The 26,734-nt window shown below is 41.4% G+C and overlaps 1 protein-coding gene across 1 annotated transcript in view; it reads left to right on the top strand.

Annotated features, from left to right (window-relative positions):
- LOC125004483 (voltage-dependent T-type calcium channel subunit alpha-1I-like) overlaps positions 1–26,734 on the top strand; it is a 228,039-nt gene that overhangs the window by 95,999 nt on the left and 105,306 nt on the right. Inside the window, exon 5 of the mRNA XM_047579108.1 lies at positions 18,855–18,952. Within this exon, the coding sequence (XP_047435064.1) occupies positions 18,855–18,952 (98 nt within the window). The remainder of the gene's footprint in view (positions 1–18,854; positions 18,953–26,734) is intronic.

Below are 26,734 nucleotides of genomic sequence, written 5' to 3'. Positions count from 1 at the left end.
AGTCCGAAAAAGAGAAAATATCCAGTGAGTGGCAGTTGTGTGGACGAAAATGCCTTGTTGATGCAGATGTCAGAGGAGCATGGGCACACTGGTTGGAGATGATAGAAAGGTAACAGTAACTCAAATAACCACTCGTTACAACCAAGGAATGCAGAATACCATCTCTGAACGCACAACACGTCCAACCTTGAAAAAGATGGGCTACACCAGCAGAAGCAAGTGTCACTCCTGTCAGCTTAGAACAGGAAACTGAGACTACAGTTCACACAGGCTCATCAACACTGGACAATAGAAGATTGTAAAAACATTGCCTGGCTTGACGAGTCTCGATTTCAGCTGTGACATTCAGATATCAGGGTCAGAATTTGGAACAACATGACAACATGAAAGCATGGATCCATCCTGCCTTGTATCAACGGTTCAGGCTGCTGCTGGTGGTGTAATGATGTGGGGGATATTTTCTTGCCACACTTATTTCCCCTTAGTACAATCTGAACATGGTTTAAATGCCACAGCCTACCTGAGTGTTGTTGCTGACCATGTCCATCCCTTTATGACCACAGTGGACCATCTTCTAACGGCTACTTCCAGCAGGATAATGCACCATGTCACAAAGCTCATATCATCTCAAACTGGTTTCTTGAACATGACAATGAGTTCACTGTACTCCAATGGCCTCCACAGTCACCAGAGCTCAGTCCAATAGACCATCACCTTTGGGATGTGGTGGAACGGGAGATTCTCATCATAGATGTGCAGCCGACAAATCTGCAGCAACTGTGTGATGTTTTCATGTCAATATGGACCAAAATCTCTGTGGAATGTCTCTGACACCTTGTTAAAGAATTAAGGCAGTTCTGAAGGCAAAAGGGGGTCCAACATTTTACTAGCAAGGTGTAACTTGTAAAGTGGCCGGTGAGTGTACAAAAGCATAATATAAAATTATACACTTATCTGGGATACTGTCTTAATGTCCGTGCTTTTTCAATAAATATGGCTTAAACATAAATCCCCTTGAAGAACCAACTTAACTTATCATACTCAGATATAAATCCGAATTCTTCCCCTCAACTTCAACAACATCAAAATTACACAAACGTACACACAAACATTACAAATGTATATATGCTGCTCTTCAGAGATTATACCCTTATACCTACCTACTTCAATTACCAGGGGCAATATACCAGATCTTAATAGATTTATTGTGCACACAAGGACCTCTGACCTGAAGTTTAGTATTAGATAAGGTTCTGTATAATAATCCTCTTTCATTTGAACATAGCTTCTAAGTTTCCTCCAAATGTCCTCCTTCCATTGTGTCTTGTGGATGTGAGGTAGTTCTTGTTTAACGCTATAATTATTACACTGCAGATTGTTACTAAAAATATGATATAAATCAACAAAGAAGAAAAACAAGTACAGATGCCTTTGTTTTAGCTTTGCTTAAGATAGAGGGTAAAAATGGTTTGAAAGTAGCAGTCTGTCGAAATGTATTAAGGGTGCTCTCACACCTGTTTCATTTGTTCCATGCCAACGTTCTGTTTCACGTAAACACAGACGAAAAGCTCACTCAGGAAACACTGGTGATGAATATTATGGCTCAGTGCGGTAGCTCATAGATCTTCAAGGATCTTCAAAAATCTTCAATTGATTACACATTTATATATATATAATTTCCCCCTACAAATGTTCTTATATATATAGATACGCCTCATGTACAGAGCGTGCTTTTGTCTGTCTGATTACACAATTTCTAGAAAAATAAATCAGACATAAGTACTTGTGAAGACTCATTATTATTGGTGATATTATCTTAAAGTAACACTACTCTCACCTGAGTCCAAATTTAGGCTGCTCTACCCACTGCTACATTTTATTTGTGGGTGCTTTTCAAAGCTCTCAAGGTAACAGCAATACAATAAATAATGCTCATCCTGACAACCATACACAGTGGTTGCCAAATGACGCATCTACATGTGTCCACTCAGGCGATTGCTTTTTTGTGTTTGTCGCATTCCTTTTTTCCTCTCGCATTCCTTTTAAAGTCACATATAAGGCTATAAAATTGTATGGTCGCCCCGTTTTTCTGTCACACCCAAAATGGATTGTGCCCAGTCCATTTGCTGTTTAAGCTCCTTAACACACTTCACTTCTTGGGTGCGTACTTCAAGTTCACTTTCAGTGCATCTAGCAATTGTACGCGATAGTGAGATATTAGAGGGTGTAGTATAATCTTAAAGCCTGTGACGTGCGAAAAAGAAGATAAATGAAAAAGACGCAACATAATGACCATAACGTCATGTTTGATTATGAGGTTGTATTGATTACAATGATATATCTGATTATAATGTCTTTAGTTTGATTATGTTTGATTATAATGATATAGTTGAATTACAGTGACATGCCTGATCATAGTGTCATTAGTTTGATTACAATATGATGTTTGATGTGATGGGCCTTCACCAGGTATATGCTACTAGAACACAAAGGGGGAGCCCTGAAATATATATGTATATATAAAGTATATCTACTGTATTCCTCTCAAGAGCATGTGTGTATGTAGAAGATGGTTTCACTTATTACACTTGGTAAAATTCACAGTTTGTTTGCAAAAAACTTTATTATTTAAAAAATAAAAAAAATCAGCTTAAGAGTGGACTAGAAAATAAGGGTGCATTAAGGAGTGAGGCACTAGGCTCCCAGGGCCACATGCTCCCGCCGATGGTGCACAACACAGTAAGAACACCTGGCACCCAAGGTCACGTGGCTCAGCAACGGTGACAAGACAACTTCTAATGGTGTAATTGGTTAAAATGAGGGGCTGGTATCAGGGCGTACCCCAAATGTAGGGGGTGGTCAAAAGGTGTGACCTGTGAAGTCCCAAAAGTATAAAAGATAAGAACAGTAGCCCTTATACTTCAGACTGGGGTTGTGGTGACCTTTGTGCACTGGGATGCTGCTGACTCCTGATGATTTTTTCGAGACTCTAAGGAAAAGACTCCACCAGGCTGAACTGAACATCTGCCAGAGACTATTTTTTTTTTTTTTTTTTACAAAAGTCTCCTACTTGATATAATTTGACACAGCAATGGAGGCCAGAATAAAGAACACAGCGTTAAAAAACCTCCCATTTTCTAGCAGCACATTATCTCTTGGCACATAAGAGTTGAAGTAATTAAAGTGATTTGATTGCTCAAAACAATCAAATTGCGTCCTATCGTTATTATGTCCCCTAGATTTTTAAATAGATCATTAGCATGCAGAGCAGCACCCCCTGTGATCAGTAAACAGATCCCCCTTTAGAGGCGAAGACACCAGCAGGACGTCTGGGGAAGGCTGTGTAAAAATATCTCATTCAGGTTTTTCTAAAGAGGCGTCGTGTTGAAGAATCTCCAAATAACACGACTGAGCGTGACGTCGTGCGTCCAAATAAATGACCAGCCACGGACAACAGGATCAAGCTGCAGATAAATTGGATCTTACATTCCAGTAATAATATTTAAATAGGATCTTAAACTCTTTGAGTTTGTAAACTAGCTTGGATATGGTTGTACTCTAAGTCACAATGCCACTTATTACGTCATTGTAACAATGCTTCTACACAGTGATAGTTTCCAATGAAATCTTTGGAATACCATACTTTAAATATCTGTACAGGATAAGTCACAAACACAGACATGCTTGAAAGAATTCCACATCACAAATGAAGGAAAATCAAACAATTGTTGGTGTTAAAAAGCTTTTATACCTAAGGCTTACACACAGATCATACATAACATTATGACCATCTTCCTAGTATTGTGTTGGTCACCCTTGTGTTTCCCAAGCAGGTGTAACTCATCAGAGAATAGACATTGTCTATTTCGGGCGTTTGGGTCCTATTGGTTGGGAGGGGGGTCCTCTGGGGATCATCCCACACAGATAATTGATCAGTCTGGGATTTAGTGAATTTAGAGGCCAGGTCAACACCTTGTGGTGTTCTTCATGCTTTTTTTTTTAATTGTTTCTAAACCATTTTTGTGTCAGGTTGCATCCTTGCTGAGGATGGCTGTTGTTTTTTTTCTTAAAGCAAAATGCTTATTTTTCTTTTTTATCCCATTTCTTCAATGGTTTCCTTCATTTTTCCCCCCACTCCAGTCCCTCTGCGTCATATGTGTTCCAGCACCTTTCCTTCTTCTCCTTTTGCCTTCAGTGATCATCCTTTAAGCAGCAGCCAGAGACCTTTCACCTCATCTCTACGCTCCGCATCCCAAGTCTCAGTGACTGCACGGCAGAGAGGTTCCTCCACCATCACCACCAAATTACTCCCCAGTCTTACATCCACCGCATGCGGCGTGTGGGAGGGGTTGGAGGGTGGGGGGGTGTGCGATAAAACACTTCTCCCCTGGGAACGAGTGTGCTGTGAACACTAACGGTAGGCGAGCCGCAGGAGAGGGATTAGGAGCAGCGTGAGTTCCACACCAGTATCCGCTTAGCTTTCCTTTGCAGCCGAACGGGGCCGTGTGCATAGATTGTATAAAACAATATGTGAGCGCAATGATTTTGTGTCAACTTTGAAAGCTCGATTTTTGTGTGAACTCTCCTTCCACAAGAAAATCATTGCAATATGATGTCTATCTCCCCATAGATAGATAGGTATGGGCCTTTCTTTGGTCTTTGCTTACAGTAGGTTTGGTTAAGAACACAAGAGCGCTGAAAGGCACAAACACGCTTTTTCTTGGTGTAAAGTTTGTGTGACCAAAGCGTTTCAGAGTGCAGGGTTAAATACCCAATCGATCGCTAACTGGTATAGGAGCAAATAAGTTACAATGTTGTGATCGGTCATAAGTCGTTTCATTCATTCATTCATTCATTTCTATTTTATACCAAGAATGAGCCGTGGGTCAAATGGGGCACAGAAGAGACGTACTGCCTCCTCGATATATGGTCGGAGGAGAGCATATATCAGCTGCTCGACGCACAAAAATGCCGACGTCTAGGCCAAATCATGAGAGAATGTGCGAGGCAGGCTTTACCTGGACTCAGACGCAGTGTCGCGTTATAGTGAAAAAACTTTGCCAAAGATCCTGCTAATAATTTTTATCCAGTGATTGAGCAGCTATGGGACACTATGGGTTTGTTTATAAGATTGGTCCGCTTGTCAAAAAATGCAATGTGAATACAAACCGAACCAAGTTTTTTTTTTTTTTTTTTTTTTTAAAAAAGGTCCGGACCAAAGCACCCGAACTATCGGACTTTCCTGGTGTGAATACGCCCTTAAAGTCTGTATATAAATATGTCCCCATTTACTTGCATTGGGGAATGTGATGGTATTTTCTCGGGGAGAGTATGAGCAGTACGGTTCAGTACAGTACGGATCAGGTGTCGATGACCCACCCACGTGCTTTATACCCACCACTTACAAGCAAATGTAATTTTTTTAACTCAATGGTCCTAGTGCACCGTTACATGGAGTGGTTGGCATGGAAACATCATTCATCATGATGCCACATCCGGTTTTTCTAGCATCAAATAACTAACTTAATTTATCAAAAAACGATACTTTATCATGTATCAGTATCATGTATCCATATCATATTAACTACACAAAGTGTCTGAAACCATCCTTGCAGAAAATCTATTGGATGTATATTTTAGTTTTAGTCCCACGCCCCATCCACTAACATGGAGGGGGTGGAGCTCATGACCTATACTGCAGCCAGCCACCAGGGGGAGCTCTACTTGCTTATCTTCACTTTTTGAGGAGCTTTCCATCGCCCATCTTTATACAGTCTATAGCCCTGTTCGCATGGAACTAGTTTTAGCTGGAACGTCCTGTGATTAACCCGTACATCTTTGTAGGTGCATTTGCACTAGGATAAACAAACTCTGTGTTTTACTCAAATTCACATTTCGTTGTTATGGCTCTGCTACTTTCTGCCTCACAGAGACAGCTTTAGTTACTTTGCAAATTATAATGGATATTAAAAATTTATTTCTGATAGTTTTTATCAACGACCTGGCTGTATTTAGGCCTTAAATCAGTAACACCTTTGCAGATGAACACATTACTGCTTGATTTAATGATGTCATCCATCTAAATGGAAAACAAAAAATTTGTGTAATTTTTACTGTACTAATTACGGGCATGCCCCTCATTACAACTTGCCGGAGGTCCCCTGGTGTGTGAATAGGGCTTTTGATGTGACTACATTCTTTCAGCAAAGTGAACACACATCTGGCCTCTAATTCAAATATCTTATGTGAACTCTGAAACAGCACCCTACAAGTTCTACTGGGGACTCTTCTGTTGCCTTTTAACAGAGCTTTTCCCTATTTACTGATTCAAACAGCACAGCAGTGACATTACTGTTCATATGGACACTTTAAGTATTTATTTATTTATTTTTTATTCAATCTTTGGTCCTCCAAAGAACTAACATGACGGGTGGTTGAGACACATTAGTAATAATAATAGCCTAATGGTTGCGCTTTAGTGACGGAGGAACTTCGCAGCTCATCGCACATTACAGCAGAACTCATTTAGCTTCACGTCGGCAGAAGCTCATACGGAAAACAAATGGAGCCGTTCATCGTTCTGAAACAGCGGCACCGGGAGCAATCATGTTAGTCAGCAGCTGTTTGCTCAATTTCCTGCTGCACCCCGGATCGCGTAGGTGTCTGTTTGCGCACGGAGAGCGGAACGGATCCGATCACAAGTGGTCACACGTGACACGTGGGGAGATATGTTTTACTCTTGTGTGGACGAATGTACGTTACTGAGGCTGCTGTTGTTCACCCCAGAGTTTTCTTAGCTTTATTTCTCTTTGAGCTTGAGTATGTGGCTAAAATGATTTATTAATGTCCCTCCACTTCAAAAAAAAAAAAAAAAAAAAAAGTAGAGAATCTGCCCTCTCATGTTCCTGTTTGTGTTTGCGTGTGTGTGAGATGTAATAATTGTGTTTACTGTGCATTTAAATGTGTGCGTGCCACTGGGGATCGTGTTAGAAAGGCTATCTGTGAGTGCAGGCTGAGCTCCGCGCCTCCTCCCCCAGGATCCGTTTAATCTCTCTGCTCCCTCTCCCTTCACGCCCTCTATCTGTCTCCAGCTCTCTGCAGCAGAGGAGGCGAACACGGGATCTGTGTGTGTGTGTGTGTGTGTGTGTGTGTGTGTGTGTGTGTTTGACTGCTGTGAATGAAAAATCCAAGCGATCCGGCTCATAAAGGCAGGGACATCAAAACGTAATGTCAGGGCTCACAAATTTACATATTTTACACTCTAAATGCATTCTTATCGAACCCATTGTGAGAGTGACAACTGGGAATTTGTCCTCCGATGCTCAGGCTGTTGCGCGCTTACTCGACCGCTGCTCAGAGAATTACCCATCTGAGCCGAATCGCGCGACTCTTCACTGTGCTATCTCAGCCAGCTAATTACTTACAGTGTTGCCCCTATTGTTGAAGCTATAGGTACAGCTTTCGTGACTGGCAACTGGTGGCTAAGGGCTGCACGGAACTTCAGCTGCTAAGAGAATTACTACAAAAACGATTGTTCTTCTCAGACTGAAAAATCCATTCTTAGATTTCAAGGGTCAGAACTGGTGGTGATGTAAATTAATGGGATTTTATTCAATTAATTTTTTTTCTGTTTCTGCTGCAAAATGACACTCTTCCTCACTATTTAAAAAAAAATCTACTGATTATGATTTCTGTCCTTCCATAGTCTGAATTATCCTCCCGGTTCTAATTTTATTTAATTATTATTATTATTATTATTACTTTTCAAATTTGCAGATAATTCAGCTGAATCTGGAGTGTCCAAAAAAAAAAAAAAATCAAAAATTCATCTCCCACTGACTTAAGTAGTAACATCCACATGAATGAATGCCAGGTCCAGAAGTTTCCCAGGAGAACACTGAATTGTCATAAGATGGTCAATGTTATTTGCTTCTCCTGTCCGTGGTCACGATCTGATCAATATATTCTTCATTTGTGGTCATAGTGTTGTGGCAGATCAGTTTATGTTATTATAGATTTATAATCATTTGATAATAGATTGTCATCTACTAGGAGGTGAGAAAGCTCAACCACAGGTTTTTCTGCCCAAAGGGGAATTCTAACCACTGTGTGGTCTGACTGTGGCGTCCGACTCAGTTCGTTTTCTTTTGTGTAGTTTTGACCTTCAGCTGCCGCTGTACTTCAGTGGTGTCCTTTCTAATTCAATACGACTTAAACGTCCCATTATCAAAATCAATGTTTTCTCCTGTTGTTGGGACCAAGAAGGCTACTGATTTAATAGATGGAAATACTATTGGTAGTTAAAAGGGTTTGCATCAGACATGGAAGACGATTAACCTCTGGGTGAGCGAGACATATGCAGAACCTGTGACTCACTGCTCCACTGTTGTTGCTACCTCGCTGCTTTCAGTGAACCTGCCACCCAGGCAGCTCAGCTATGAAGACAAACAGCGCGTGCTGCCGTAGCGCTGCATCAGGCGCTCCATCATGTTGTAATTACTCAATAAAACAGAACACTCTGCAACCTCGCTGAGAATTAAGGGAGAAGGCTGGTTTGTTGTTTTGACAAGCAGTCTCTCACACTTTGTTCAGGCCATGTAATCCGCTGCCAAAACAGCTGAAAAAAAAAAAAGTAGGCTGAGGCTTTCAAACAGGATGACAATATCTCGGTATCAATATTTCATATGTTAGAAAAAAAAAAACACTCACTGGAGCTGTATGGTTTCAGATGTCTTTCTTTTCATCAGATTGTAAATAAATAAATGGGTGCAGCCTTAGGGTATTAAAAGCAAAGCCAGCGGGGAATGTCTTACACCAATGCACACTGATCAGCCACAACATTATGACCACTGATGGGAGAAGTAAAGAACAATAGCCATCTTGTGACAATACAGCGTTCTGGTGGGAAACTTTTGGACCCGGCATTCATTACTATGGATGTTTCTTAGACATGTAACACCCACCCAGATCAGACCAGACACCCCCACCCCATAGCAACTCAATTCAATTCATATGACTTTATTTATCCCAGAGGGGCAATTAAAAAGCAGACTGAGCAGTCAAAGACAAGAATAAAAACATGAATACGTTCAAGTGCAGTGCATTGGAGTCCTGTCCAGCTTTCCTCTGGGTCAAGATTCCCAAGAGAGGAAGGTTTAAGGTTGGAGGACAGGTCTGAGGGCAAAGGTTGCCCTCCTCCTCCGAGTCCTACACCCTTAGCAGCGAAGACGACATCCAGAGGGAAGCCGCTCGAATGTTAAAAGAGCAAGTGTGATGGGTCCTGAAGGATCCTGCTGGCTTTCCTTACAGTCTGTTGCTCACAGAGTATGGATCTTACAGGGTGTCCAATGATTCTGGAGCAGATCTTCACTGCACCAAGCAGCTGGTTTCTATCTTGGAAGTGACGGAATGGAACCAGTGAAGGAGAAGGTGATGATGCTCTCTGTGAAATAGAAGTAGAATGCCGTGAGGATGTTTTTGCTGACCAAACTGATCACCTATCTTTGGGATGATCCACACAGGCCCCCTCCCCTCAACCCATAAGATCAAAATACCCACCCACTAACAGCATCCTGTTACCAAACACCCTCAGAAGGTCCATGTCCATTCTCTGATGAGTCACAACTGCTTTGGAGGCACAAGGGAGACCTACACAATATTAGGAAGGTTGTCATAATGTTTTGGGTGATTGGTGTCTTACAGAGCAATATATCTCATGACCAGTGACTTCCCAGGTTACCAAAAGAAGTGACACTGCATAGACAAACTGTATTTGGACAGTTTTGGACTAAAATAGATGATAAAGCAAATGATGGCATCCAAAAACTCATATCTCAACTTATCTCTCAATTTAAATCAGTACACTACAAAATGTGAATAACCAGTGACATCCTTTACCGTAACTTGTTGGTTAATAGTGTGTGCAGTTAAAGTATGTGTATATGTTTTTTTTATTCTATCCATACATGCCTTATACTTTCCTGTTTCCACTGCTCAGTTACTGCAGCCGTTGTTGAACATGACATTCTTTAATTAGCTTAAGGGGAAGATGATGAACGAGGTTACTGAGTAAATGGTTCTCAGTTGCTTTGGCGCTAAGTAAATGAAGCATGGGAACCAGTCTGGTATCACAGAGAAGCTAATTTGACTAGATTTGAGTACATTTGTGGCAGATAAAGCCACAATGGAATGTAAACAGATTACGCGTCAGTAGTAATTTCTATTTCTTTTAGCAGTTTGGTCGATACTTTGATCTTTAGCCGGTAGTCTGTGGATTGTCAAGTATTGTAAAGTAAAACATTGTAAAGTAGGTGTCCTATACATCACCAGGTATTTGTATGAGAATGCTGAATATGTCACTTTTATTTAAATTGACTCCCTGGCTGTCATGTGTTCACTTTGATGGTGGATGCGCTTTGGCTGGAAGTGCACACAGGCAGCGTCGAAGCTTCCTTCAGACTTCAGGTCACCCATGTATAAAATGTATACAGTGAGCATACTGAAGAACTTGCTAAAGTTCCCCAGAGGATTTAGGCTCCTTCAGTTGCCTTTGCGTCTCCTTGTAATCCCAGACTGACTCGACAGCGTTGACATCAAGACCCTGTGGGGGCCAGACCATCTGTTGCAAAACTCCTTGTTCTTCTTGTTGCTGAAGAGAGTTCTTTACAAAGATGGAGGTGAAACTATTACCGATGTCTTCATTGAGCGTGACAGATCCCCTAGACTTCTTTAAACCTGGTGCAGTCGTTTTAGTCTGTTGTGCTAGATTATGATGTAGCACTTTTGTGGCAGAGAGTTGTAGCCAACAATTCACTCACCCACTTAATCTTTTATATTTAGTCTCACAGGAAGAAATGGATATTCATGCGACAGATGGTTAATGTGACCACAAAAAGCTCCAGTAGACAATTGGCTTTCGCCTGTGACGAGATATTCACATATAACACGTACACACACACACACACACACACACACACACACACACACACACACACACACACACTGGGACATGTGTATGAGCATCTGTAACCACCCCCCAATCCTAGCCCTCCCCCACTCAGGAGATGTAACAATAGCTCATTAGAGCTCTGACACCGCATGACACGCTGTAGGAAAGTCAGAATGGAAAGTAACACAAACACTCTCACAGAGGATAAAAAAAATAAAAAATCTCGGCCTGAAATAAAAAAATGAGGCAGGAGGGAGTGACTGAAGAGTTTGCGAGGTATAAAGTTAGTAAAAAAGCATAAAAAGCAATCATTTTGTAAATGATTGTGTGTCGGTTTTGTGCCCATGTCAATGTGTGTGTCTCCCTCCTCCATCTTCTCAGCCTTGCAAACCACTTCTGGGACAGAAAATCCACTGCCTCCATTCATCTCATTTTAATAATTGATGCCATCTTCTCCAGAAGGAGTTTAGCCCGGACTGCTGGCATAAAATGAGACATTTAGTGCTCTCTGGTAATTGCCGCATTAGTTTATTGTTGCCTATTAGACCGGCGTCCTGGGAGTAGAATGGCTTAAACGTACAATGTCTATTTAGTTGCATCGTGGCCCCTTCTGAGGACATCCACTGGCTGCATCACCAATTATATATTACTTCACCAGTATATGTTGCACTTAAAATGTTGCTGGTGAACTGTTATCTGTGTGCTTTGCTTGTTAGTTTTGCATCTGTCAGTCAATGCAGCAGATATACGGCTAGTCTTAGCACCAATTACATGTAGGATTCCATGCATAAGCTAATGCTGCAATGTTAATTACAACTTATACTTCAGTACACTCTATCGGCAGCTTTTTCCTGATGATTAGGCTTCATATTCACTGACAGCCCAAACAAAATTTGGTTTCTACGCCCTCGTCACCTCATGCATCGGCTACTGCAGCTCCAGTCTTTTTAGTCTACTCTCCTTAAACTTTAACTGGTCCAGACTGCTGCAGCTTCTATCATCACCCAAATTTCCTCTATGGACCACATCACTCCAGTTCTTCAGCGGCTCCATTGTCTTCTAATAAAATCCCGCATTGACCTTCAAGGCACTTCAAAACCAGGCTCCATCATATCTGTTTGAACTTCGCTAATTATACACACCTTCCCGTACTTACTCCGACTTATTGTACCACCTGCCCAGCTGTCCTTTGCTGGTACATTAGCCCACCTGACATCCGAAAAACTCTGTCATGTTTCAAATCCAGACTAAAAAAATAGCTCATTTCATTTAACCCATTGTCCCTCTTATCTCATTTCTATGTACTAAGGTGTAAGGTGACCAGTGATGGTTTTAGTTTGGAAATTCTGATAGGGCCATGCAGGAAATCTTGCAATGCAGTCCAGAAATACCATAAGCAATACCTTCACCCTTTCTGCTTAAACCACTCCTGGTTGAATGACCTAGTTTTAATGTGTTCCCCAACCTTTTATCTCCAACTTCCGCTCAACTGGCAAAGTCTTAAATCGCTCACTACCCAGGTGGTGAGCTCGGTTCATGATGCAGTGAATGAATGAAACGTGTATTAGCTATGTTAGCCAGTGAGAATCAGCCAATAAGAAGTGCTCTGGGGCCCTAAACGTCAGGTCCCAAACAATGAACTATCCACACACAACTACACTACAAAAGAGGAGGAAATGAAAACTGTGTTTCAGTGGGGACAAAATGTATTATTTATTAACTTATGTACAACAACATTTTGGACACAGGAAAACTTATAAATGAAAGCTGATAATCCTCCCCTGCACAGCAGCGTCCTCTGCTGGGGCCGTGTCCGCAAATAAAATGTACTATTATTTATGTTATTATTTCCTGCCCTAAATTTTTCCGATTGACACAAGCAGAACATATACTGGTAATTTACGTCTGCTCTCTGTCACAGTGGCATTCAACTGGAATATACAGTGCATACATGCCAGTAGTGGTAGTTTTCTTTTGTAGTTTGGTCAGCACTGAGACCATTAGTTAGTTCAATCCAGTGTCTGTAGACCTTCATTTCTGTGGTCAAAAAGACTTTATTATGTTCTTTTGTTTTTTTTTCCAGTGAGGAGGAAACAAATGCATAGGCAGAATAAAACGTATTTGTTGGAAAATGCTGTGGATGACGACTCACAGGCTGCACCCCTGAGTACTGAATATTTCACTTTTATTTAAATGAACACACTGGCTGTCATGCGTTCACATTGATGGTGGATGCACTTTGACTGGAAGCGCACACAGACAGGGTCAAAGCTTCATTCAGACTTCAGGTCCACCCATGTATAAAATGTATACGGCAAGCTCTGTGCAGAGGATTTCCACAGCATATTGGAGAACTTGCCACAGTTCCACAGAGGATTTAGGCTCCTTCATTCGTGTCTCTGTGTAATCCCAGACAGACTCCACAATGTTGACATCAAGACCCAGTGGGGGCCAGACCATCTGTTGCAAAACTCCTCCTTGTTCTTCTCATTGCTGAAGAGAATACAAAATACTTACAAAGTGCTGAGCATCGATGTTTTCTTTTAATATCTTCTCTTCTTTGTTAGTAATCGGTTATTGGACGACCCTTCTACCTCCTGAGCTACTGCCACCTCAAGCAACTGTATCAACTGTTGCTCCAGTTGCTCATTAACTCAATTGTGTAATTTCAAAGTTAAGATTAGCTGACTTGTTACCACTATGACACGCTGAATTTCATTTCCAGTCTCTTCTTTTGTGTAGGCCCCTTAACCCTTTATAGGACACTCAATGAAATATTGAAATACGATGAAATTCTAAATCTCCACCCTAGAGTGTAATTGTAGCGTTAGGGTTAGATAGGGTTAGGGTTAGTGTTTGGTTTAGGGTTGGATAAGGACTGGGTTAGATAAGGTTAGGATAAGATAACAAGACTGTTTTCATATAGAAAATCAAGGTCAATTAAGTTACCATATATAGTTCCTTGCCCTTCATGACCCATTATTTAGACCAAGAGAACATAAGTGTTGATTCAGAAACACGTCAGCATACACCAAATCACAATGGACAACATTTGGCCACTTCTTGTCGCCTTGTTGTTCTCTGGAGGGTCGTTTAACCTAACGAGCATGTCTTTGGATGGTGAGGGGAAACTGGAGTACCCATAGAGAACCCACGCAGTCACATGGAGAACATACTAACCCCAAATAAAAAGGTCCCGGTTGGCCAATGGACCCAAGATCTTTGTGCAGACATCAGACATCACGACCTGAGGTGGACCTTGCAGACCACATTTGACCTAAGAATGGTGCCTTGGTCTTTGCTGAGAGGCACTGGGATGCAATTTAAAATATGTTAGCAAATATGGTCCCTCTCCCCATAAAAGGTTAATAAGCAACTCTTCAGATGCCGACAACGATGAAAACAGGAACTTGAGACCAAGGACCTGTAATATTTGTTTTTTAAAAACCTGCCACTCTGAGGCTATTTTCCATGCGATTTCCTATTTTCAAAGCACTTCTGTAATTTCACCTCTGCGCTTACTTATCAACAGGCTTTCCTGAGAATGTGTATTCATTGTTTGACACTGACCGCTGTGAATGTGACTACTGAAGATCACTTGCGCAATGGCAACATAATTACCGCTGCTGGGAACATCATGTTCATTCGATTCAAATCAGGGAAATAAAGTGAGAACGCTGTGAAGAGTGGCTCCAAGCAGGCCCCGTCCAATTCGCAGAATTTAATTTGCAACTCCAATATTCTCGTCAACATTCTGCAGTTTACCCCCAGTGAGAATTGGACCCACATGTTTAAATGAGAATTAAAATAAATAAATAAAAAAAATCAACAACTCTAGTGTGCTTTACTGTTTCATTTTGCAGCATCCTGAAAATGAATATGGAGATATTGACAATGGACATTTGCAATTTGAGTAAAAATGTTACTGCAGAACTCATGTTGGATCATTTTTGGGGGGTGCATTATGACATCTTCCCATGTGTACACAATTGCGTTGCAAAATGACGCCCCTGACATATTAAGACATTCAAACTATTGCAATCGTGTTCTTGTATAAATATTAGTTAGAAATGCTAAATAAAAATGCAAAACGTCATCATAGCATGTGCATGAAATATATCAGCTACATAACAAATGAACATGTGTTTAACCACTTGTTTATTGCAATATTTAACTTATTAGTTAGATTCACTAACTGGAGTAAAGCCAAGTCTGACCCGATTCAGACCTGGAAAATAAAAGAGAAACTAGAGATAGAAAAAAAACAGAGGCAAAGAAGATATGAAAGATGTTTAGGAATCTGTCTGAGGGCTCTTAGAAACAAACGTAATTGAGTTACTCTGTTCAATTATTCATGAAGCTATTTGGTCCGAAGGCAGTCGTAACTCAAACACAGAGAAGTCTTACACTAAATTTAGCTAGCCTTGTGTGTCTGAGAGTGACTGAGAGTCAGTGTGTGTGTGTATGTGTGTGTTCACGGTTTACATAACTACATACTTCAGGAGTGTCAGTCGTCAAAGTGTGTGTGGCCTCGGCCTTGTGATTTGACGCAGCTTTCTGAGAGCCCCAAGTCTGGCCCGAGCACTTTCTCTACTTAGTGTGTGTCAGAGTGTGTGTGAGATTGTACTTGGACGCAGGACTACCTCTACCTGGTGTGTTAAAACAAAAAAAAAAAAAAAAACAGCAAAAAAAAACAGGGTGTACTGAGGTACTCAGTGTTTGTGTGTGAAGCACAGCAAAAAAAGAGGAACGAAAGGGACAACTTGCAACTCGGTTCCCACCTTTGGTTTTAAAGAGGTGGTCCATAGATTCGGTCCGTTCCTGAACATCACATCTCTAGATATTACCCACTCTGTCTGTGTTCCATGTAGCGCATTCACACGGGAATAGCGACTTATCAGTGTTTAAACCAGGCCCACCTTTACCGATGAACACATTAATGGTTGCATTAACGCTTCCATCTGTGTAAACGGGCGAATAGCTCAGCCACATCTCGACTTTGTGCTTTAACATCTGTCCAGACTTTGAATTATAGCACATCCTTCATGAGTCCTTAGAGGCAAGAGGCAGATTTGATTCCGCAAATCAAACAAGTCTCAAAAAAGTAAAAACTCGCCCTTAAATCACAGTGATGTTGATTCGCACTGGATTAGTTTTATCAGAGGACCTCTGTGTTACGAGAATTACGGCAGGTAATTTGCGGTGTACGTCCTGTGTGATTATTACAAACTACCGGAGGTCCCAAGGTAAAACTAGTCCCGTGTGAATAGGGCTTTTAACTTTTTTTGTCCTGCTCTACAAATGGAATCATATGCAAAATGACCGCATGCTCTGACGACTGACCTCACTGGAGCCTCAACCACTAACTGTTAGTAACCCACAAAGAACACAGACCCACCTACAATCATGTCTTTATATATAACGTAGGTTACAGGACGATTTTTACACAGTTATTTGCTACCTCGACTGTGGAAAGCAAACAAGTTACACAGACTTACTGCTGTTGTCCTGCTCTCGCAATATGCACTGTGGCTGAAAAGCGTAAACCCCCAGATGAAAGGAGCTTTCCCTTCATCTTACTGTACCCAGTGGATGATGTGTTCACGCTGGTTTCTGCTCCCTCCACTGAAAAACAACACCTGTCAAATCAGATCACGGCCAAACGTGTGGTCACACACTGATACATCCAGCTACTCGATGAACTCTGACCTCAACTTTTTTGTACTCAACATGTTTTGCCAGTGCGTTGATTTTTTTTGTTTATTTGTTTATTTTTCTCGTGTAATCTATTTGGGACATTGGTCCTGTCACCTGCAAGGTTACAGTAATATGCTGTAGATGCTGAGGCAGAGCTGCAGAGGTTTGGTTTCTGGACTGAAGAGAATAAAACAAACGCTCCACGAGTTTAAACTTTGAGCGGAAAGGTTGGTGCTGTCAGTGCAGCTTAACCTCTTGAGACCTGAGCTTTTATTTGCCTGCATTTTTAATTTCTCCAAGGTATTTGGGATCAGTAGAACCTAAGATGTATTAAAACTAAGCATCATCTTTCAACAGAAAGTAGTTTGAAAAAAGAAAAAAAATGATGTCCTCTTATGTGGACACTGGGATTTTTTTTTATTATTTACATTATAATAAAGTCACGCCATACCTTAACATGGCTGTGCAAAGACAGAATTGCGAACAATTAAGTTCCAACATCCTCAAACTTGCTAATTAGCGACGTTGTAGCTCGTTGCCATTGATAAAATTTGTTAAATTTCTGCATTATATCAAACTAGAAACGTTAATGAGCATAAACAAATATGTTTTAACCATAGCTACCACTAGATGGTCAAGTTTTCATTTTAAAGTAGTACTTAATAGTTGAACAATAATGTATTTTAATGGTCTTATTATTTCACTTATTCTTTTTAGTTATACATTTTCACATATGTTGTATGATTGTGTCTCTGTTAGTTTTTTCTGTTGTTGTATATAGCTCGGCTATATAGTAAATGAGGACACTACCTCAATATAACTTGCGATGTCTTGTATTCTTAATGAAACTATGAGTTTTATTTAGGTTTACCAGACACATTAGTGTGTATTTACACATGGTATTAGTATCGGATCGGTATCGCCGATACCAGCCTGAATTTTACTCAGCATTGAAAAGGAAATCAGTGATATCGAACATCACTGCTGCCAAATACCTTTAATTAGGTGAGGAATATTTGTGTCAAATACCTGAAACCTGCCTGAATTTCTTTTTTTTTCTCCACATCCTGACGACCATGCCCCCTCCATCTCTGCTTGAGAGCAGCTTTCCTTTGTTCAGCCAGGTATATGCATATTTCTCACGTCTCTGTGTTTCTAACGTAATTATCTCCAACACTTGATAAAACCCTCAGGCTCTCTCTGTCTCGCTCTCAACTTTGCTTTATTGCCTTCATTATATTGCACTTAATCAACTCTCTGCGCTTTACTCACTCTGGTTTCTGATCTATCCGTCCTCGTCTCGTGCCTTCACCCTTGCCTGTCATTTTTTTTCCCTCCCCTCTCTATTGTCTTTTATAACTCTTTCCCACGGCTTTCCTGACTCCCTCTGTCTTTCTGACATTCTTCAGGCGAGGTATGTTTTCCCGCTGATAAGTTTGTCAAAATAGGTCAGACAGCAATATGCCCGAGCTTCCCTTCTGTCTCCATTATCACACACCTAGTCTTTCTCCTGGCGTGTTTACTCTCTCCACCTCCAGCCTTTCCCTCCTCCACTAGGCTCCGCTTTCATCTCGGATGGTCGCACGTTTAATCTCACGAACAGGACACACTTTGATGCTGCACCCCACACGTGCTAAAAGCCATAGACGGGAGTTTTTTTCCACTCATTCGCTTGTATTTTGACATCTTCCTCGACCTGAGTATCTTTATTTATTTATTTTACTGCCACAGCAGCACACTGTAACTTGTAAAGCCATGTAAAGCAACACGCCCTCGTCCGTTAATGTTCATGCCGAGCTGCAAACTAATCAATGTCTCGGCGTTTTCAAAGACGTCAAAGCTTTCTTCCTTCCAACGCAGATAAAACTAATGTTACAGTCCTCACCTGACTTTTTTTTTTGATGTCCCACGTCACTGGTGCACACATTCCGCCCCATTAATTCATATTAGACTTGGCACAGCGGGACCCCAACTGCGCAAGAGTGTGTGCAATTTCGTTTTATGCTCATTAATAGGAGCAAACTTGAAGGGAGGACGTCATTAAATGGACCGAAGTCAGACGGTCACAGTTAATTGCTCCTCTATGATGATCGCATAGGTTGTGGCGATTTGCATCGGCCTCTCTCTTAATTCTTTTCTGAATTCCCCATCATTCCCCATGAGGTTAACTTGTCTCTGTATGTTTTGTGTTCGTTTTTTTTTCCCCCAGGATGGTTGAATACTCTCTGGACCTGCAGAACGTCAACTTCACCGCCATCAGAACAGTGAGGGTACTGCGGCCCCTCAAAGCCATTAACAGGGTGCCAAGTAAGTCACAGCCACTGACTCTATATATACTGTGGACAAACCCATTGTGACGTCACCCACTACATCCTGAACATTGAAAGCGAAGCCTGAAGTGGGCATGGCCAGCGGTTTGCCATGTTGGATGAGCTTTACTCCACCCACATGCGGATATTCCAAATATGGGCGTGGGGGGTGGTGTCGGGCATTGAGACCCCGCCACTCAATTGTCGCTTGGTCACAGCAGCACTTCAGGCTTGTTTATCGTATCGTTATTGTATATATGACTGCTGCAATGGTTTTCACTTCTCCTGTTGTTGTGGCTGAATGGTGTATGTTCGTCACTGAGCTAAGCTGCAGAGAGCTATCCTTGACACTCATTTTATTTAAATACCTTCACTGTGAAAGAGAGCAACTTACCACTGCTGCTACACCTGCTCCTTTCAATAGGATTTACACTGACGAAAGCTGTGATTATATTCAGTCGCTTCAGGACACAAAGGAAGATAATTTATCTGATACGCAAACTGTTTAAATGTAACTTGACTTAAATGATACATTTTTTTCACATGTATTTAGGTGTAAATGACTGATAGAAAGAAGAAAAATTGCTAGAATAATTTAACTTGAAACTGCAAACCTGCCTCAATACATTCCTGTAGGGCAGCTAGTTATAGATACCGGGTAACGCCAACTGAAACCACTGCTTTTGGTCAGATATTGACTCAGTTGACACTTTACATACAACTGCGTTATCTGTATTCCTGCCCACTGAGGTCAGGTCAGCAAAATAACTTTAGCTTGTAGCCTTTACCTTTACCTCCACGGTTTATTACCTGGCCTGGGGGAAAAAAAATGCTCTATTGTGGGATTTCGTCTCCTATTTCACTGCAAGCTCAGGGGTCTCTGTCCCCGTAAGACAGTCTGAAAAGTTTGCAGAGTGTTGCGTGATATTTATTTATTTATTGCCAGAAATTGGAAATGTTTCACAATGTTGTCAGACACAGCTCAGACTGTCACTCGCAGTTTATGTGATGTCACAGCAAGGAGCCGTACTGCTGGTTTGCATTGTGGCATTTTTGTGGGTTTTCCAGGTGTACTGAGGTCACTCTGTGTTATGTTACACCCAAATACACAACTGCCAGTGCTAAAAAAAAAAAAAAAAAAAAGCTGCCCTTTGGTTTTACTCAAAAGAACTCATCAGAAATGCATTGTTTACTTTTTTCCACATTGTGGCTCATGAAAGCTGAATGTGGATTCTTTGTGTGTAGTTTTGAACCTGGGAGCTGGAAATGACTTCAGCCTTCATCATGTAACAGCAGAGCAGAGACAATCCAAGATGACTGTACATCAGTGGTCAAAGAAACTAAATTAAAACATTAGTGAATCATATTAAGATGTCATGACCAATCACATGACTGCAATTCAATGCATTTAGTCACGTAGAGGTGATCAAGACAACTCCCTGAATTTTAAACCGACCATCAGAATGGGGAAGAAAGGGGATTTAAGTGACTTTGAACGTAGTATGGTTGTTGGTGCCAGACGGGCTGATGGTCTGAGTGTTTCAGAAACTGCTGATCTACTGGGATTTTCACACACAACCATCTCTAGGGTTTACAGAGAAGGGTCGGAAAAAGAGAAAGTATCCAGTGAGCGAAAATGTCTTGTTGATGTTGATTCTCAGAGGAGAATGGGCCGACTGGTTGGAGATGATAGAGACACAACAGTAACTCAAATAACCAGTCGTTACAACCAAGGAATGTAGAATACCATCTCTGAATGCACAACACGTTGAACCTTGAGAACCTTAAGATGAGCTACAGCAGCAGAAGACCACACCGGGGGCCACTCCTGTCAGCTAAGAACAGGAAACTGAGACTACAGTTCACACAGGCTCATCAACACTGGACAATAGAAGATTGGAAAAACATTGCCTGGTCTGATGAGTCTCGATTTCAGCTGCGACATTCAGATATCAGGGTCAGAATTTGGCGTAAACAACATGAAAGCATGGATCCATCCTGCCTTGTATCAACGGTTCAGGCTGATGGTGGCGGTGTAATGGTGTGGGGGATATTTTCTTGCCACACTTTGGGCCCCTTAGTACAAACTGAACATGGTTTAAATGCCACAGCCTACCTGAGTATTGTTGCTGACCATGTCCATCCCTTTATGACCACAGTGGACCATCTTCTGACAGCTACTTTCAGCAGGATAATGCACCATGTCACAAAGCTCATATCATCTCAAACTGGTTTCTGGAACGTGGCAATGAGTTCACTGTACTCCAATGGCCTCCACAGTCACCAGATCTCAGTCCAATAGACCTTCACCTTTGGGATGTGGTGGAACGGGAGATTCTCATCATAGAGTTGCTGCCGACAAATCTCCAGCAACTGTGTGATGTTTTCATGTCAATATGGACCAAAATCTCTGTGGAATGTTTCCAACACCTTGTTGAAAGTATGCCACAAAGAATTAAGGCAGTTCTGAAGGCAAAAAGGGCGTCATCATTTGGAAATGATTTGGTGGCCCACTTGCATCACCTGGCCCACAGGTTGGGAATCACTGTTCTACATCTATATGCAGTGATTACTGCATGGCATTAGACAGAACTTTGGATAAGAGCAAAGGGATAAGACGTCTGGACGTTTTCATTTAATTAACACTGAGGCTCTACCACCACCAGTCACAAGGAAATGATGTGGTTGGTACTGTGGACTGGTGCATGGTCATACCAGTTGACATAAAAGGCGTGGGATTATTTTCTTTGTCTTTTAAGTAATTTAAAACACAAAAAAGGCACATCACAAGACACCGGATTTCTGCAGAAATATCTTCAGGCTGGTTAGAAATAAAACAGTCACTTCGAATGCCTGCAAGTGATAACAAGAGATAAAGTGACAAAAGACAGTGCGTTTCACAAGCGACTTCACTAATTAGAGACGGAGGGATCTGAGATCATGCATCACAGCTGCTTTTTATTTTACAAGCATCATTCAGATTAAGGCACTGACAAGTGGAAACACGTCATCCGTCAACAGCGGCCAAAACAGACAGTTCACCTTTAACAATGCGGCACATTTATTTTCATCAGCTGGACTTTCTTTAGGAGAGGAGTTCAGGTCCCAGGTAGGGGGTGTAAAATTCATTTTACTCCAGAGGCCACATACTGCCCAAGCTGAACTCAAGCTGGCTGGGCCAATAAATAATCACATAAAAACCTGTAAATAATAACATCTCCAAATGGCAACTGCATGATGTTTACATTTAATTACCTATGCATGAAATCTTTTAAGAAAAATGTATGCAAATTTCGGTGAATTGCTGCCATCCACAGTTTAGTCTAAGTGTTGCACTACTCTAAAATGTGTGTTCAACTAGGACAAATTAGGAGAAAATAGCAGCTACTTTAGAATAAAAGAAAATTTCAGTCTTCTATGTAATTTTCACACTTGTTTAACACCCCTGTTCCAGATCCTTGATCCAGGTGTAGTGTGGTGTGAGGTTTTGTGGATATTTAGATAGAATTTAGAGAAAGTGTGGTTTTTAGTTCCTATATTAACATAAGAAAAACTGGCGCAATTGTCAAATTCGAGTTTATACAGTATAGATATAAAAAGACACTCAGTTGTTAGTTTGTTTTTGTTCTCGTTAGTTTACCCTGCCATCTTTTTATCCTTTATCGTACATTTTCAGTAAAGACTGCCCTGAATGTGTCAAAAATGGAATAATAATCCTCTGTATTTTGATATTGTGTGCCTCAGTCTGGGTTTTCAGAGCTCCTTGTTGCTAACAGATTCCTGGTTTTATTGTTGGTGTACACAACAAATGCGTACCACACCAACAGCACGCCACGCCATTATTCATACTGGAGAAAATGGGCCACATGAAACCAGCACCTTTTGTAACTGCGGCACCACACATGCAACAGGAACCCGAGCGCCTCGTTGTCCTGGCTGTAATTATGCCGTTTTGATTGTGCACCAGCTGTTTTCCCTTCATGAGCAGGACTGGTGGTTTACAGGTGCAGTTACGCCATTGAGTCTTATGCACTTAATTAAAAAAAATAAATGGAAGGAATGCAGTGTTTCCCACGAAATTTCATGAGATAGCAGCGGCCTATGCAGTTCATATATTGAAATATGACACAAAAGGCTGTTGTGATGTTACTTGGGCAAATGTATGTAAGGTAAAGTTTCAGCGAATAAATACTAGCTAGCGCTTACAAAGTTAAGCTAGCTCATGTTACATCTGGCGTGTTTTGATCTGGGTTTAACTGCTTTTAAATAATTGTAAATCTGAATAACTGTGGTCTAAAAAACAAAGAGCACCAACATGAGTTTTTTAAAAAGGGGCAATAATGTAAATTTTTATTAGTGAACCATACAAATGGCTTCACATGCAACGTAAGTCCCGTATGTTGTTCATGTTAGTGATGTGCAGGTCGATATATATATCGATAACGACACCCAATCTTTATGATACTTGAGTCATTGGAGTAATATATAACATGAACAGGAAGACAGTAGAAAGTCACCAATCCGATACTGAGTAAAAATTCAAGCTGGTATCGGCGATACCAATCCGATACTGATACTTTGTGTAAAAGCCCCCTAATGTGTCTGATAAACCTAAAAAACGTGTTTCGTTTTTGATAACATTTCTGCCGTGTTGGATTACGATGTTGGCACATACTCTGAGGGAGGTCACGCCTAATTTCTGTTCAGCCTTTGTTTCAGATGCCTCCCTGAGTGTAAGGGGCTATTTAAATTCCTAAAAAGTAATTTCATCCACAGCGAGCAGTTTCCAGTCCACGCAAATTCTCCCCGGCAACGAAGCCCCCATCGCTGAAACGATCAGGTGTCGCTGAACTGTCGGGAGCTCTCCAGCTTCTTCCTCCACTTCCACTCTGAGAGTGCCGCTCCGCCGCTGTCCTTTCTGATGAGAATAATCAGAGCCTGCCACTGCTTGCTGTTGTGCTTTATGTGCCTAAATTGTACCTAGCAGGCAATCATTTTAAGAAGCTACGAGTGCTCTCTGAGTCGGATATGGCGGTGCTTGAAGTTAACGTTGTTTTGCTTCCTTTATAATTGCCGAACCTCCCACAGCTCGTAAATCTGCATCATAATAAACTCAGCTTTTCTTTTTTCTTCTTCTCTGAAAGCGAGTGAAGCCAATTTGATTGGTCACGGAGAAGCGCTGCTTGATTTCTGTATTTGACACAGAACATACATGAACATGCATCAGCCACTGACTTTTTTCTGCTACAGCAGTCGTCCGTCAGTCTCTTTTCCCTCACTCTGTTTTGCTTTATCTCATTTTTGTCCCAGTGTTTTCCCACCTCCTGTCCATTTGTTTTCTTTACATCTCTTTTTCTAAGCAACCCGTCTGTCATGTCCCCCCACTCAAACCCTCTCTATCACTATAGCGACTTTATTTTTCATACAGTTTACGCTTGCCAATGCTCGGTTCAGGCAGGGTCAGCCCACAAATGTCGATTCCTCCCCATTGCGTCCACTCCCTCTCTGCTCTCTTCATCTTCTTCTCTCTGGAGAGTGATTTATTTTGTATTCAAAGGGAGGAATAGACTACCCTCAAGGTCTCCTCTTTTGAATTCTGAATGGTAGAGTCAGGGAGGTGGAGTCCATCAGTTGCAACAGCTTGATCGCAACCACTCATCCTCATCATGTATTTATGTGCGTTCTCTGTGTGTGTTCATGTTGTGGTTGCAATATGGTTGGTCAATGGTTTGGTTTGGTTAGAGGACGCTGGATTTAAAACCTTTCGTAATTCTGCTTAGATTAGTCCCTTCAGCAAGAATGTGGAATTACAATTTAAGCCTTGAAAACATTTGTACTTGTTGTCTTGAAGAGGTTAGATTTCCCAGTAGGCTCATCCTAGCTTGCTGGAAATGGTGATGTTGAGAATCAGCCGTGCCTTGTAAAAACGTATTTTTCTTGATCTTGAGATGAGCAAATGGGTTTTAGTGAGATAAGGTCTATGACAGATCCACAGCGTTCCTCTGAGGAAAGCTTATGTGTCACATTAAAGATCGATATTTTGTTTTGCGAGAGATCATCCAGCAGCCGACCACCACAAGTAATCACATCTGGCCACTGTGAAGCCTTTTGTTGATGTTGCATGGTCCACTTGCAGGTGGAACGCATCTCCACTCTTTACAAGGCAGTCATGTGAATATGTCTGTGATGGTTCTAGTCATCCAGGTCATGGTGTATCCAAAAAAAAATCGTTAAAGAAGGCTGTGTTTCCATTACAGTAATTTGCTAAATAAAAGCAATATATCTGAATGAAGTACAGTTGTGCTTTGTACGTGTTTCCATTGAAAGGTACACTGCTCTCATATCTCATAATTCTCCTAAATTCTTGTCGTGAGAGACTTTACTACCATCCAGGAAGATGGACGTCAGAACTGGTCACATGACCCCCTGCGTCATCTCTGGTGATGGGGAAATGTGAAAAAAAGTGTTTCCGTAGCACTTTTGCCACGTCTGAGAAACCACGTCAGGAGAGCGCAAAAGTTTTTTAGTGATATTTGATTTTTTATTTATTTATTTTTTTTAATGTTTCTCTTACCAGTGTTTTATTGCGACATTTAGGTGCATTTCTGGAGTTAATGGAAATGCAGCAATTGAAGGAGCTTCTTCAGTTCTATAGGACTGGTGAGGAGTTGGGGTTTAAGTCTCCAGGCTCCAGTCTCGAGGTGTGAAACTTCTTGAGGACAGATGTTAAGGGCCAAACGTGGTCAAAGATCAGATCTCTAAAATGTGGTCTCAGTGCATCCTGGGGGTGTTCACCCTTGTCTTTTATGTGATCGGACCGCCCACATGGCATCATAACACAACATCTGAACAGGCCTTAAGACTGTGTTACGGATTGATGGCAGATTAAATCTCAGAGAAGGATTTTCCATTTGTTTCAACCTCAGCTCCCCACCAGCCCTTTAGAACTGAAGAAGATACTTGGATGAAACGTCTCCAAGAACCTCTACAACCCTGCGTTTGACTTTCTTTAACGTTTTGGATACTGTCATGGGAAGAGCCCTTGCTTTTATTTCGTTCACCCGTGGAACTCAATTTTTACCCTCAAACAAAACTCTGAATTAAACCACCCAGTTATCCGAACAGAGAAGGCTAGGACAGTCTACGTTAGAGGTCTTTAACATTTTTCAGGTCCAGGAACCCCCAAACTGATGGAGAGGTTAAGTAGGGACCCCCCTACCTACTATATATCAAACTCAGCCTAGTGCTGTTTATATGTTATTATTAGCATTTTGCATTCAATATTAAACTATTCAAATAATATTTGCCTTAAAGAATTGGCTCAGGGCCAAACCTGACAGAGTCAGCATGTGATATGCAGCCTTGTGATTGGCTCAGCAGCGATAGGGGCAGGGCCTACTGTGTACAGGAGGCTTAGATTGACAGGTCTAGTGTGGCCCTCTGTGTAAAACTGTTCGCTGTTGAGACAGCTCCTGTATCACTGAATGAGTGAAGTGCCGACTGAAAGATAACGTCTTCCGCATAGAGTCATACTAACATGTATTTAAAGAAATTTAAAATTGTGCTGGAAAATGTCTAATCAACCAAAGATTTTGCAGTACCTCCGCAGACCCCCTGTTGAATACCAGTGTCCTACAGACATGCCATAGCAAAACTGCTTACTTACTAGCTTTTAAAGCTCATGCAACAAAGCAAATGTTGAGTTCGGCATTACAAAAGTTGTAAGCGTTTAACCTCTATTACGTCCCTAATCGCTTGCGCCTTTTTTTTTTTGTGCTGG

The sequence above is a fragment of the Mugil cephalus genome, chromosome 2 (genome assembly GCF_022458985.1).
Source record: "Mugil cephalus isolate CIBA_MC_2020 chromosome 2, CIBA_Mcephalus_1.1, whole genome shotgun sequence".
Lineage (NCBI taxonomy): Eukaryota > Metazoa > Chordata > Actinopteri > Mugiliformes > Mugilidae > Mugil > Mugil cephalus.
Note: the sequence above shows the minus strand (reverse complement) of the source record. Positions and strands in the feature narration are given on the sequence as shown.